We start from the raw sequence: 15,756 nt of genomic DNA on the forward strand, positions 1-15,756 counted from the left end.
ACTATCACCCACCAAAAACATAATCATGCAGCTCATACTCTTATGTTAGCATTTCTGTTCTAATATCAATACTCAAGCAAAGATCACTTAAAGAAAAGGGCTGTAGGCCTTTTCCAGGTCCACATCTGGATGAGCAAACCCTAATCATTCTGCCTTGGTCCTCTGGTTCCCTGCCAAGACTGAATCTACACTGTTTCTCTTTCTTCTCAGGATTAGCAATTGGCCAGAGGGTGCTTTCATCACCTCCCTGAAGCCCAATCGTGTCCAGACCCTTAAATATCTAAGGGCCAATCTCATCCTCTCCGGGCGCCTTGCCACTATGTGGTTCCTCCACTACCTTGACACCTTCAGCCAAGAATATGGGTACATGTTTAAACTAAGAGAAAATACTAAAACAAAGAAGCACCTCATTCAGTGCTCACAAAAAGTCATCATGTGAAATTCACAGGCATAAGATGTCGATGCTGTCAGTTTGAATGTGCTGAGTCAAGAATTAGAGCACTGTTTGAAAAAAACTCATGATCATTTCGACACTGTTTTCATAATCCTTCTTTGTTCTCAGGCAATAAAACTTTACATAGACTTTCATATGATAACTATCTTTAGATGGTTTTCATGGAGGGGAGTAACAAATTATTTTAAAAACAAGCAGCATGGGAGGATTACTCTTCTCTGATTCATACGTAAATAGACATGTTTGAGAAATATCCCATTAAATCTCTCAAAACATCTCGTGCTAAGTTATATCAAGCCAAGCTGATGAGTGGACTGAAAGATCTTTTGACTAGAACTACTTTTCCATACCTATTTTGCTCCTTGAGAGGTTCACTGCCTTCCACAGATGATGCACCATTATATCAGACTAAAGCTGTTTCCACCCTAAAATGCCTATCTCCACCAAGGCACACTTCTGAAAGACCCATTTATGTGCAAAGAATCAGGCTCTCCTTAGTTTTAAAAAAAGTCCCATAACTCAATTTGTGATTAAATTGGTTGCAGCTTGGCATCAATTATCAGGCACGTCGTAGGGGTAAGCAGTTTCCTTTCAGATGGCCAAAAACATTAGACACAGAAAGTCTGTCATCTGATAACCAAATATGAATAAAAAGATAAAAGGCAGTACGTACAGAAGCCAATAAGAAGACAATTCAAGGTGAGTGGGGACAAGTTAGCTGAAATGGAAACAGAACATGTGATTTAATGAGCTCCATCAGCAAAAAGAGGACTGGTAATGGTGAAAGCTCTTAAAACATCACTGTGATGTCTTTCTGCAATGCATTTTTCATCATCCTGTGGTGCAATAATGTCATGAAACAGTTCATCTTTTTAAATGTCAAGCTCTGAAGGGTCAGACCTTTAGTACTACAACAGCTGCTGTCTGTATGTGTATTTATATTTGCCTTTTTCTGTAGTTGTACAAACCATGACCAGAATAAAATGAGAGAATTAAAAATGGAATCTGATATCATTAATTTATCATAGCTTGTTTAATATTTCAGAAAAAAAACATGGACCGCAACAAACTCTAAAAAGGCATCACTGTCTAAAGCTATTACACATTGTTTACATCAGTGAGTGTTCATTATTACATAAACTGATAAATTTGGAATAAAGAGTTGGTTAATTTCAAGAACTGGGGCATGTATAATTAATTATATTGCCTTCTTGTAGCAATCCACATTCTGTTCTGAGCAGAATGGTTAGCATTAAATAACGATGGTTCCAAAACAGAGATGCACCAGTGGTAGAAATTATGGCCAATACCAATGTTTAAATTAACACTTTAGTTGATTGGAGACTTCAAAAATGTGTTTTTTTCCCAGTATTTCTTGTTGCAAGACTTCCACTATGCTAACATCTTCTCTCATGCTTGACCATGAAAACATTTATTTACCAAACAAACTACAACATAAACTAACAACTGGCATATTTTGGTTTTAAAGAGTTTTCTTTTTTCACTTTTGCTAAGAATTGACTTTCAATGTCTTGACAAACTGTCGCGTTTGACATTTCAGTCAACTAAACAAGAATTCAGGTGCAATATGTTGAGTCAGAAAGTTTCTCTATTAAAAAAAGTCATTTTCAGACTGCATCCCTTATATAAAATTAAGGAAAATGAGTCTGCTAATAAGTCTGCAAATAAAACACACCAATGATAACACATTGTCATGCTTAATAAATGTAACGGTTTTGTGGATAGCTGTTTTTTTCACTGCATACGTTAGAACTGAAAGAAGGCTGAATTCAAGATAGATTAAGTTATACAATTATAGACTGACATCAAAGCTAGGTAAAAATGTTAAGTGCATTCTTAATACAAAATAATGGTGCAGTCCAAGGTTAAACTTCTGTTACTGATGTTGTCTATCAGACTGTGAATGTGTGAAACCACATAAAACAGGGCAGGCAGGGATACGTCTGAGAAGTAGCAGCGGATTGAGAGACTGTAAGGCATCGGCTTCAGTTCAGGGCTAATGCTAGATGCCACTGACACTTCATAGTCCTTTATTAGGATGACAGCTCTTATGTGACTTATTATATCTGTTGTGTTAAAACTAAGGGAATTCTATTTTTAAGAACACAATTGTGCTATCTTCCTCTGAGACCTTGAAAAACACGCACACTATAAAGCCATGTTTGGTCTGTCATATCTTTGTTGCGACTGTAGTTTTGCTGCTGCTGCTTCTTCTTCTCTGTGTTTAATGGCGTATACACTGCCATGCCACCTACTGTTTTTTGTAAGGAAGTGAACATACACCTTTATAAGCAGTGGATTTTTATTGGAATCACAAAATTATATAAAAGTACTGTACTGAAATTTTTGGTGCAGCCCTACACATATCTGTTGATATTTACAAAAGATATAGCTGTACATATTGGCTCCATGTATGAAAACTTTTGTGTAGATTAAGACAGAACCAACAGACTGAAAAAAAAACCAACAGACCAAAAATCCAATATTGTACATTCCTGGTTTAAATTATGTTGATATGGGCATGGATATGGTATCAGTAACTGTTTTCCCTTTCTCCATTCTTCATCATTTGCTAATTAAGTTGTTACTGCTGATCAAAACTTTCTTTAAAACTATTCTCCTTTACTATAATTAGGACTGATGCCAACATTATATTAATTTAACTGATACCACCTTTTTAATGCTTTTTTGGTGTAACACTCCCAGTATGTAAACATCACATTAAATTGGCTGCAGCGCAACACTGTTTTCACAAAAGCACTCTAAAAACTAACTGTACATTGCTCAGCAAAAAAGAGCAAAACTGGCACAGAAACAAACTGGTGAAAGCTGTGGAGCTAAAACATCCTGCTACTTTCCTAAATGGTCATTATGGACTGAAACCATAACAATAAAATAGGAGAAAGAAATTACTAGAAATAGAAATATGTTGTGCTTTGTCCAGAGTAAGTTTAGAAACATTCTTCTTTTTCAGTTTTATAGTTTATGTAATAAGTACGGTTGCAGAGATAAGGGTTATTTTTGTGTAACTTCATGTGCCATCACTTTGGGATGCATTGCCAAATCTGATGACACAAATAAACAGATCAAAAAGAACAAAATTATTTAGCTGCATAACCTTAAAAAATGTTTTTCGTGGTTTCTAATCCTCCATACAGTATCTTAAAAAATAATACGTAAACCAAATACTTTTTAGCCTTCTATAAGGACAAAATGTTCACAACTAGCATTTAGAAAAAACATTTACTTGGCAGAGTAGGTGAATAAATGGTTAAATAATGCATCACTGAGTACAAAATGGCTCACAAGCACTTTGATTCTCCCTCAAACTGGGTCTGACATCAGTCTCAGAGTAGCATTCTGGTGAGATGGTGTAATAGAGGGGGTAAGGCATCCTTCTCATCTCCCACCACAAAGTCAAACTCCTACTCAGTCTGAGCGGCTGCTGAGCTGACCTTCCTCCACAGAGATCAAACAGTGGTGTCAATGAAAGTGAGGCACCTCACTCATAAGCTCTGTCTTTGACATACGACCCATCAAAGCCAGCGCTGCCTTCCTCATGACTCACTGTTATGCTTTGCTGGATATGAATTCATATCTGCTGCAGAGTTATTTTCCTAGAGAAATGTTTCCTCAATATGCAGACAAAGGGGAAAACACCAGGCCAGTTTTATTAAAGGCTTCCTGTTTTGTTTTTTTTTTTGCTAAAGCAGGCATGCAGCACCAGAATAGCCAAAGAGTGGCTTTGTTTATGATTTCATGGAAAGACAGATGAATGATAGCACTCTGGGTCTGTCACTGCCTCTACTTCTGTTTCTACAACAGGCTAATCTATCCTGACATATTTATGCTCTTGTAGACATGACACCTCCTTTGCTCTGGGCAGTAGATGGGACACTGCATGACCCTAAAACGATTTGACCAGAATGTGGCTTAACTTGAAGTCTCGTGATAAAACAACATGTGACTTTCAGTCTCTGTTACTGTGTTTGCTTCTTCTGCCTCCCCTGACATGGGTCTGTTTTCATTCAGCAAAAACAAGTCATTCTCAAGTCATTCTCTTGCCACATGGAAGTCTGGGAAAATTAAGATATGAAGAATCTGATGTCAAAAGCAAAATATTTTCTACTGTGTGCCACATATAAAAAAGTACAAAAACTGCCAAGGACAGTATCACAGATTTCCAACAAGACCTGTTGGAAGAAGACTGTAATATTTTCACCTCCTCCAAGGAGGTTATGTGATCAGGAGGGTTTGTTCATTTGTTTGTTAGTTTGTTTGTTAGCAACATCACTCAAAAAGCTGCGGATGGATTTTGATGAAATTTTCAGGAAATGTCAGAAATGGCATAAGGAAGAACTGATAAGATTTTGGGAGTGATCCGGATCTGGTTGCAGGAATCCAGGAAGGATTCTGTACTGTTGGGAGATAGGGCTAATGGTGAAGGTCTGTGCTCTCCGGGTGCTTTTCTAGTTTCTAATAATAACTCTCTTGTTAGAATCCTCAGTGGTTTTCACAGCTGTGATGACTCTTCACCATTACTGATTAAAACTTAAAGAGTAACTAGATCCTCAGAACACTTTTTTAAGATTAAAATTGATGTATGTGGGGATTCAGCTGTACTGTTGATTAGTCAGGGTCCAAATCTTGACATTTTAGAACAAAGTATTTAAATTCTACTACTTACTGCCTGTTAGTCCAATCCAATAATTACAGAACACTGCCTGCACTGCTTCTCTTGGCTGCAGACACCAGAGTATTAACCACAGATGACTGGATCAGTGACTTTAAGCATTAGTTCCAAACAACTGATCCTGTATTTTTGATGAAAATTCTCCAATTACGATCAATTCCAGATCATCTGGGGCATCGTTAACACACAGAGTTAAAACATATCCCATAACAGCTTCAGCTTTATTCAGCACAAAAAGCCAGATTACAGCAGCAACAACAGTTTATGGCGGCTATGGTGAGTCAAGAAACCAATTACTCCAAATGACGAGCAAACATAAACACAAATATGCTGCACACATTGATTTCTGAAGACAACAGTGATGTGCACTCAAACTATGTGTAATTAAAATTATATACCAAATACTTGTTTGATGTTTCACCAGATGTGCTGAAATCACCAGCAGAGATAGACAACAGGCAGTCTTACATTACATCTTTTGCTAGCCCACCTGGCTGTGATGATACCATGAGATTAGCCAGCCAAAAAGAGCAAGGGATCAACCATCACAGGGAACAACAGCTACAGAAGTGGAAAATACCAGATGTTCAAGCAGAGCACAGCAGAATTAAGGGCGGATTTGAAACATGTCAACAACTGGCTGTTACTGCAGACTTGTGGACTGCTCTCACCACAGAGTCATCTGTTACCATTACAAGTCACTTAATTCAGAAATGAGACTGGAAGACTGATCCCCTAAAGTCATGCCGTACTGATGAGTGTTACATGCAAAATACACTCCCTCCAAAAGTATTGGAGCAGTGAGGCCAATTCCTTATTTTTGCTGTGGGCTGAAAATATTTATGTTTGACATCAAACGATGAATATGCAACAAAAGATCAACATTTCAGCTTTCATTTTCAGGTATTTAAATCTGAATCTGATATATACAACTAAGAAGATAGCATTAATTGTAACAGAACACCAAATGTCATTAAAACCCTTTTTTTATCTTTCTTTAATGGATGTTCAATCAAAACTGTCACAATATTGTATTTTAACCAATATCTGATATGCTGTTTCCAATTTCATTCTAAACAAGACTGTTATCGATATAGATATAAATGTAGTTCACTTTAGACCTAAAGCTTTAGTCTTTAAAACACACTTTAAACAGCCATGCAAGGCCAAGCCATGACTTTACCTCCACTGTTTCACAGGTGAGCTTATATGTTTGGGATGAGCAGATCCTTTCCTTCTCCAAACTTTATCCTTTCCATCACTTCAGTAAAGGTTCATCTTTATCTCATCAGTCCATACAGCTTTGTCCCAGGATTTTTTAGACTTGTCTCTGTACTTTTTGACAGATTCCAACCTGGCCTTCCCGCTCTTCTTCCTAGTGAGTGGTCTGCATCTTCTGGTGTACCCTCCGCACGTTTGCACATGAAGTCTTCTGTGAACAGTAGATGGTGATACCTTCAGTCCTGTCCTCTGGAGGTTGTTGCTGATGTCAGTAATAGTAGGTGGTGATACCTTCACTCCTGTCCTGCTGCTGTTTTCCTTGGTCTACCTGTTTGACGCCTGTTACTTTGTACACCAGTGGTTTCTTTTTTCCTCAGGACATTCCCAGTGGTGGTTCTGGCTATCACCAATGTTTAGTGCAATGGCTCTGACTGATTTTCCACCTTCTCTCTGCTTCAGAATTGCTTTATTTCACCCATAGACAGCTCTCTGGTTTTCATGTTGGTTTCACCTCTAACTACAAGTGCAGTCTGCACAGGCATAACCCAAATCTGATACTAGTGTCTACCCTAGATAGTGTAGACATTTAGGACAAATCATAGAATAATTAACATAATAGTGTACACTTGGACAACAAAACACACCTGTCAGTCACATATTCCAATACTTTTGCTCACATGAAAAATGGGTGGGTTCAAACAAATATTCTGTATCAGGTGTAAATACCTGGAATTAAAAACTGGAATGTTGATGTCTTGTCCCATATTCATCTTCTGATGTCAAACCTGATTTTTTTCATTCTACTGATAAGCATAGTTAACGTAATGCTACATCTTCAAATTATCAATTAGTAGAGCAACAGATAATTAATTTTGAATGGCATGAGGCAGGAAAATATCGGACTTGCAAATATGCTGGAAAATTACAAAACTTATCTACAGCTAATCAAAAAGCTACAGATGTCCATACTGTCAATTAACTAATCAATAAATTGGCAATTTTCAAATCTCTAATAAGCAAATATTTAAAGAATGATTTTATGTCAAAATATTTTTCACTGTCAAATAAAATCTTAAAGGGTATAATGGTAAAATAATGTCATTCTGTGGTGGAGTTAATTCTGGAAAATACTGAATGTGTTCAAAACACATCCACTTGTCAATGAAAAAACCTCAAACCTGCATGTTTAGTACTTTGAAAACCATCCCTAACATTATTAAGTCTAGTAGCGGTTTGTTGTTGTCGATATAATCAGAGGGGAATTAACTTTCCATCTGCTCTTCTCATAAGCAGCATTTTGCAGAGCACAGCTTCATTCCATCAGACAAATACCGTTTTAACGAACTGACAAATTGGCCCAATCTGTGCGCTGACATGATTTTGCAATTCCCTGCAGTCATGCTGGTAGTATTTGTTTTTAAGTTCCTTCCAGTCATCCAGACTATGTAATTTACAAATGTCTGGCTTACATATGTCTCTTCAGAGTCAGCGATGACAAGATTGTTTCTGAACGGGGCTTTTCGTTCAGGAGCATAAAAAAAGGTTAAACATACTGTAGATCTTCAGTACTGATACTTTGTCTTTGTTGTTTATGTTTTGTGGTATTTGAATTTAGCTCCAGCAAGGATGCACAGTTAGGTATCAATTAACCAACAGATCCTCTGCACATTTCGGATTAATAATATCATTCCTATAAATTACACCCTACAAGAGCTGATTAATATGATTTTAGGTTTTCTATCTTAAGTATGACAGTCTGAAGTTGTTGAAAAAGCATGTTTTAGTCAGGACATCACTCTGCTGTTTTTCACAGCTTCACTTTCTCTTCAGTGAAGCCTCTCAAGAGAAAATGCACCTTTCACATTTCGTGCAAGACTAACATCTCACTCTTGGTTCAATGACTTTCATCTTGCTGTCATGTTTTGTCTAAATGTCACTCCATAACTGTGTCTGCATGCACATATATCCACCTCTCTCTTTTCCTCTACTTCTTGTCTAAGTGCAAAAGAAAAAATATTTGCAACAGCTTTAATGTTGCTTTACTTTGACCCATGCATCCCCAGTAACATAAGAGATGCACAGCTGGCTGCTTATCTGTCTATGATCCAGCCATCAGGGTAACAGAGGCCAGGCTTTGACGTCCTGTCTCTGTCTCTATACAGCTCATTTATATTCTTTAACTCTTCCTGCACCTGAGTGTCAGATGATTCTTGTCCAGAAACTTAGCTAGAATAACAAGAAAAAAAACACTCTGTCCATCTCTAATTGGTTTCATGTTGTGAGGGTGAAATCCAATGAAACACAAGAGCTCAAAGACAAAATACCTATCCCTTAACCCTGCCAGAGAAAATATGAGAGGAGTCAGAGAGGAAATGAGGCATTTTGCATGGTGAATAAAAATATTCAAATGCAAAAAGGATTTATTTTAAGTCCCCAGGAGAAGTAACACTAAATGATCGGATTCCCTCAACGGATCAGCAAGAAATCTGACTCCTGAGGTGTTCTAGTGAAATAGCACCCAATTCTCAACCATGTAAGTGGCTCAGACTAATCAATTTAAACCTTAACGTAGCTCCTCTGAGGTCAAGCCATGGTCAGCATCTCAATGTTTCTTTTGGTCTCTAGTTTCGAATGTGGGCATTTAATCTCCTAATCTCACAGTGCATTTCAAACATAAACTCAACCAGCAGGGGAAATCTGACTTATCAAACTTTAAACAATGAAGAGAGGCAGGCGTATTGGTCTTAAACAGCATCAAAGTCTGAGCTCTACAGCCAGGTAAAAGAATCACTGGAGATGAGCTGATCTATGCCTGAGTCTGCGTGTAATCTCTAGTTTTTTATCACCTATAAAAAGAATCACACTCTGCTGAATGCAAATCAGACTCTATTTCTTTAAACATCCATTCAGAGATGCAAATAAGCAAGCACAATTAATTAGACTCATAGCACACAGTTTATAGCATGATAGTCATCAATGCTTAATCAACATTTAAAATAAAATCATTTACAGTTATTATCTGGCTCAGAGAGATCTTTACCTTCACCTATATTTAACTACTCTCTGTAAGCTTATGTTGTTAGGACTGGAGGAGACAACGCAACATTTCCAAATAAATGAGTCACACAATTTCAGGTGATTTATTTCATAAGTTACTGCGCAATAAATCTGTCTCTGCATGGACAGTGTTGATCATTAAATGTTTTCTCCTGTTTCTTATCCTCTTGATATGCGTTACATCTGGCTGTAAGATTCCTGCTCAACACTCATTCCTCTGTCATCACCATTGGAGCGTGGCAGCAAAATTTCACAGCATTTATAAACACAAAAACGCTTTGATAGCTCTGTGGTGTTTTAACTAAGATATCTACTAAGAATACAATTTTTCCACAGACAAGTTTGGCTACAGCCTTGAATTTCTTGTTTCTAGATACAGCACCATGTGTCCTGCTTACATGCAAGTTTCCAGTGATCAAAGTAACTTGAATCTGTTTCGGGGAGAGATTTCACCAAGAGTCAAATCACAAACAGGATCTGAATTGAAATCAAAGAGTGAAAACAAGCTGTTTTTTGTTTCTATATATGTGATTTGATAGGGGAGATGACTTAACAGTCTGTATGAATTCAAAAAAACAGAATATACAGTTTGCTTAAGTGCTCACATTTATGTATTTTTTATGATGCAAACCAGCTCAACAATAGCGACAGTTGAGAACACAGAGATGTTACTCCAGATTTCTCCCACTTCAGTTTCCATCTGACAAAGGCTGATATAAAAATGGGAGCCACATGTTCCATAATTTCATATCCAAAACATAGAAACATTGTGTCTTTGTTCTTTTACTGCCAATATATCAACAGGAGGTAGGGATTGGGAAATTGTGGTTTCAGATTAATATTGATACTGTAGACATGTCTTGTGCTTCAGGTCAAAAACAACTTATTCAATCTATTGCAACAACTGCAGTCTCTTTTAAGTTTTAACCAAATACAGTGAGTTCTTAATCATAACAATAAATCAATAATAATTTTACTGATACCAGCATACAGTGTGCCACAGGTTAAAGGGATATTTCTGGATAATTTATGTACATTTTACTTTCATTTAAAAGATGCTTTATTAGGTTTATAAACTGAAAAAGAAAATTCAGAGTAACTATAAATTTGCATGTTCTGATGCAGGTAAGTAGCTATTATAGTGCAGCATTTGGAAATGATATAGATGCCATGGCACAACTGGTATGGGAGAACTGTCTCTCCCTTGCTGTTAACTACACTGCATGCTGGACACAATTCAGGACCAGAGAGGGAGGGGGTTCAACATAATACTGTAAGCGCTGGCACAGCTTACGGTATCTGGGTTTTCTCCTGTCACAGAGATTGACTGCAGTAAGACGGAGCCACTTACGCTGGTCCAGTCATTGTGGTTGACACAAGCCAAGACACCAGCTCCTCCTGCCTCTCTTAATTAAAAAGAAAAGCTGGTATGCATAACATGTCAAATAAACTATTTATGAGTAAATAAGCAGGCAACTGTTAAGCAAATACAAGACCATTAGCTGCAAAGCATGTGGTGCCACATCAGAAAGGAGAATGTGGTTCAAACTACTTGTGGGGAAAGAAACATGCCTTGGCATGAAAACTTGGTGGGTGATCGCAACACAAAATAGCGCCTTAGTGTGTAAAAGGCGAACTAATATGCTCCTTGGGAATATTTAAAGCCAGATGAAGTCACAGTAATGCCAATAATACAACTCCACTGAGTCTAAGTCAGCCCATCATAGTTTTTACTGCTCCACATGATATGCCTCTGTGTCTCTTCTAGACCTGAACACTCAGGCAATTCATGTATGACATAAAGCCTAGTCAGACCTGGTAAGCAAAAAGCACAGAAAAGTAACATAGCTAGTAATTTTTCCTATTAAATATATGTGTTGCAACAAGTAAGACTATAATGAGTTTTAAGGTTCACAGAAAAATGTACAGGTTTACATTTAAGATGTGTTGGTAATTTCTTAGACATGTTTTAACACTTTACAGCATCTTATTGGAAAGGAAAACTAATCAAATACTTCACTGTTACCTTAACTTTTGAAGAGGAAGTTTTCTTCACTTTTGGGGGTTCCCTAGCCTATTTGCTATTTAACTAAAAACACCAATCTGTAATTTGCAAACTCACAAACTACTATGACAGCACTTGGAGAGCCCACATCTTGCCAAGTCTATTTGCTGTGCTGCAATTTTAAGGAATGTAAATCAATCTCTACAGTGGGCCTCGAGAGATTATAAGACCTCCATTAAAGTCATTTTGCAAAGTGGATGAGGAAACACCTTAATATGAGTGAATGGAAATGATGGAGAAACTGAATTAACACCTATTACCTGAGAGAAGAAGAGACAGAATTATATTTAACGGGCTCAGTCTAATTCCTGGACTACATTCTCAGTAGAGGGTCTATTTTCACTAAGCTGATTAAAAAAATGAGAACAAAATGAATGTTTTCAACTATTTTTAAACATTTTAACGCTTTTCAGCCATGCTTTCTCGATATGTCTTCTTCTGCAGTAGTCTGGTGAACAATGACTAGAGAATTAGCGCCACCTAACGTCGACAGATCAAGTCCGTAAATTAGCATGATACTATCGGTTACAACCGGGTTGAAACACGCATATCGTTCAGAATCATTATCTTTTCAAGCAGCTTGTTTTCAGAACAACTCGATTAAAAATTAAGCACTTCTTGAATGGAACCCTTCTAGAGCCGAATTCGCTCATTTGGCTGAATATTGTTGAGAAATAATCATAAAAGGCTGAAAAGGGAAAAGTTGAACTGCAGGTAGGCTAAAACATTTTGTTAGCTTAACACGTACTGAAGTTAAAGTGAGTCTTTGTACTTACTTATTAAAATGACGACGGAGAGATGAGCACTGTGGTGTTTTACATAATCCATGGCTTTTTTTGTCGGCACATCCACAGAGTTTTTGTAGTATTTGGGACCTTCAGCTCTTCATGAATGCGTTTCGTTGACCGTTATGAACAGGCTCGTGAAACCCTCAGTTAACGGACACTCACACAGGCGCGCGCTCCTCCGGATAGTGTAGTTGTTTCTCCAAGTTGCGCACTGTTACTCATACCGGTGATGCTGATGCTGCTGCAGCACTCAGTGACGACAAACCATCTCCCCCCTCCTCTTTTCCCCCTTTACTCTCTCTCTCTCTCCCTCGTTGGTCATGACGTCTCCCGGTCCTACAGACAGACATTCATTATCTCTCATTCCCTCTCTCGCTGCCTGCTGGGGTTAGAGGGAAATTGTTTTTATCTTCACTTTTTGGTCTCAGAAGTCTTTAATCTTCATGTTCCGGCTGCAGGTGGTGACACAGCCGTCTCCATGCAAAATAAATGCTGGAAGCCTATAATGAAGAGTGATGAAACTGTAGCTTACCTTGTTACAAAAGAAGAACAGAGACACAGACATATTTCACGAGAAAAAGCAATCAACTTGTACACCTGGAACATAGACTATTCATTATATGCCACAACTCCAATTCCAAAAAAATGGGGCACTATTTAAAATATGAATTACAAATAGCATGGAATGGAATTTAAATCTTACAAATCAATATTTTGTTCACAATACAACATGAACTACACTTCAGATGTTGAAACTGAGACATTTTACCATTTAATGAAAGATATAAGCTCAGTTTGAATTTAATGGCAGCAAAACATGTAAAAACAAACAGCTAAAGGAGCATTTTGCAGGTTAATAGGTTATCATCAGGTCAGTAACATGGCTGGGTATAAAAAGAGCATTTTGGAGAAGCAGAGTCCCTCAGAAGTAAAGATGGGATGAGGTTCACTGATCTGTGAAAAACTGTGTCTAAAATTGTGAGACAGTTCCAGAAAAATGTTTCTTAAGGTAAAATTGTAAAGAATATTCCACTTGAATTCCTTTGAATATTCCACCATCTACAGTTCATAATATCATCAAAATATCCAGTGAATCTGGAGAAATCTCTGTGCGAAAGGGACAAGGCCGAATGTCAATATTGGATGCTCATGATCTTCAGGCCCACAGGGGAGACTGCATTAAAATCAGGCATGTTTCTGTACTGGAAATCACTGCATGGCTTAAGATCACTTCCAGGAATGATTGTCTGGCCACACAGTTAGCTGTGCCATCCACAATGCAAGTTAAATCTCTATTATGCAAAGAAGAAGACATACGTGAACACACTCAAGAAACCCAGCTGCCTTTTCTGCACCAAAGCTCATTTAAAACAGGCTGAGGCAACACGGAAAACTGTTCTGTGGTCAGATGAATTCTTTGAAATTCCTTTTTGACACTACAGGTGCCATGTCCCATTGACTAAAGAGGAGAGGGACCATCCAGCTTGTGATCAGTGCACAGTTCAACAGCATTAGTGCCTATGGCGTGGGCAGCTTACACATCTGCAAAGGCACTATAAATGCAGAAAAGTATATTGAGGATTTAGAGCAACATATGCTCCCATTCAGGCAACATCTGTTGCAGGGAAGAACTTGCATATTTTGGCAAGACAATGCTAAACCACATACCACATTCATCACTGCAGCATGGCTTCACAGTAGAAGAGTCCAGGTGCTGAAGTGACCTGTCTGCAGCCCAGACTGTTCACCATGGAAAACATTTGGAGCATCATAAAAGGACAATATCAAAAAAGAAGATCCAGGACTGTTGAGCAGCTAGAATACAACATTAGACAAGAATGGAAAAAAAATCCTCTCCCAAAACACCCTCAACTGGTCTCCTCACTTTCCAGATGTCTACAGACTGTTGTTAAAAGAAGAGGGGATGCTACACAACAGCAAACATGGCCCTGTCCATACTTTTTTGAGATGTGTTGTTGCCATCAAACTTGTTGATGTGTTGTTCATGTTCTATAGTAAATAAAGTGTGAGTTAGAATGAAATTTTAAAAAACACATTTAAAAAGCTAATATAAAGACAAACATGCAGAAAAGACAAAAAATATGACACTTCTTATACAGATCCAGGTTATTCAGTTGCTACTATGTTAAAGTATGTGTCAGTGCGTGATTTGAATAATTTCTATATGACAATCTGAGGGGTCTGGTGGTTATATAAAGTCTCAGAAGGTCTATTATATAGGAAGATTGATCCTATATCAAACTGTGAGATTTTAATGGGCAGATTGAATGAATAGGTGGTCTCTTCCAAGCAATGATCTCATGTTAATTCATGTGGTAGCTGTCAATCATGCTGGGAGGAATAAAAGCACAAAAATACCCCTGGAGAGGGGGTCTAACGATGATTATGTGAGTGATTTTCTGAGATTAATATTATAATTTGCATTACTAACACTGTTTCTATAAAGGTTGCTCAAGCCAAAGTTCAAGCAGGAATTATATTTTCTGCATTTTGGTTCAATTGTTCATTCTTGCACTCTGTTTCATACACTCCTCTATTCATGCTAACTCATTTACATAAAAGTATCTTATAGCCTGGGTTTATCTATTCAATCGCACTGGTCCTCTCCATCATTGTTAGCCCAGGAAATCACTGCTGTCTTTTTTTTCACAATGGTTTCCTCCTCGCACAGTTTAGTCATGATGTGGTTATGTGTGACCCTTCACCTCCCACATCACATCAAGTCTCATCTCATATCAAATCAACAAGACGTCAGAAAGTCATCGTAGACATCCTCTTGTCAACCCCAGCCTTCGTAGCTCAGTCAGCCTCCTCATCCCATCAATGAGACCACATCTTCACATCTTCTGTCTCTCTTTCTCTCTCCCTCTGGGCTGAAGCGGACCAGCTGTCCTTTCACCTGACTTCTAGTGTATTTCAAAGCATCTGAAGTTAAATTAAGTTAAATCAAAGTCACGCCCATGCAGGTAGTCTACATCAGCTCTGAGAAAATGGGAAATGGCGTATACATGGCACAGTATCCTGTTTTCCTTCGGAGTTCTCAACAAAACCAGGTTGCTGATCCTTTTGTTGAAAAGATCAAATTACATCTGAAAAGGGCCCTTTAATTGGGCTGGTGAAGGGCTGAGCAATTTCTGTGGGATACTCCTCATTCACCCTAATACCACTGTAGAGTTCAAGTGCCAAAGATGCTTTGACAGTTACTCAATTTCATATCTATTCGAGATACATGTTTATCTTTGATTCATTTACTCACCTCTCCTGGTTAAAATGGTATTATGATATATGCTCTCTGTTACTCTGCGGCTTTACTGTACTCATAAAAAGACATTATCCGTGATCTGAATAACCATTCCCTACCACACATGCTGCCACATGTTTCTGATTTACAGCTAAGGCCTGTGAACACAACTCCTGAAGAGGTCTTTCCCCTTTG

General features: G+C 37.9%; 1 protein-coding gene across 3 annotated transcripts in view; it reads right to left on the reverse strand.

Annotated features, from left to right (window-relative positions):
* Positions 1 to 12,545, reverse strand: part of ltk (leukocyte receptor tyrosine kinase) — a 93,278-nt gene extending 80,733 nt beyond the window's left edge. For all 3 annotated transcript variants that reach the window (XM_041812678.1, XM_041812677.1, XM_041812676.1), the window contains exon 1: positions 12,288 to 12,545. In XM_041812678.1, coding sequence (XP_041668612.1) covers positions 12,288 to 12,339 — 52 coding nt within the window. In that variant the 5' untranslated portion in view covers positions 12,340 to 12,545. The remainder of the gene's footprint in view (positions 1 to 12,287) is intronic.
* Between the last annotated feature and the right edge of the window lie 3,211 nt (positions 12,546 to 15,756).

The sequence above is a fragment of the Cheilinus undulatus genome, linkage group 18 (assembly GCF_018320785.1).
Source record: "Cheilinus undulatus linkage group 18, ASM1832078v1, whole genome shotgun sequence".
Taxonomy (NCBI): Eukaryota; Metazoa; Chordata; class Actinopteri; order Labriformes; family Labridae; genus Cheilinus; species Cheilinus undulatus.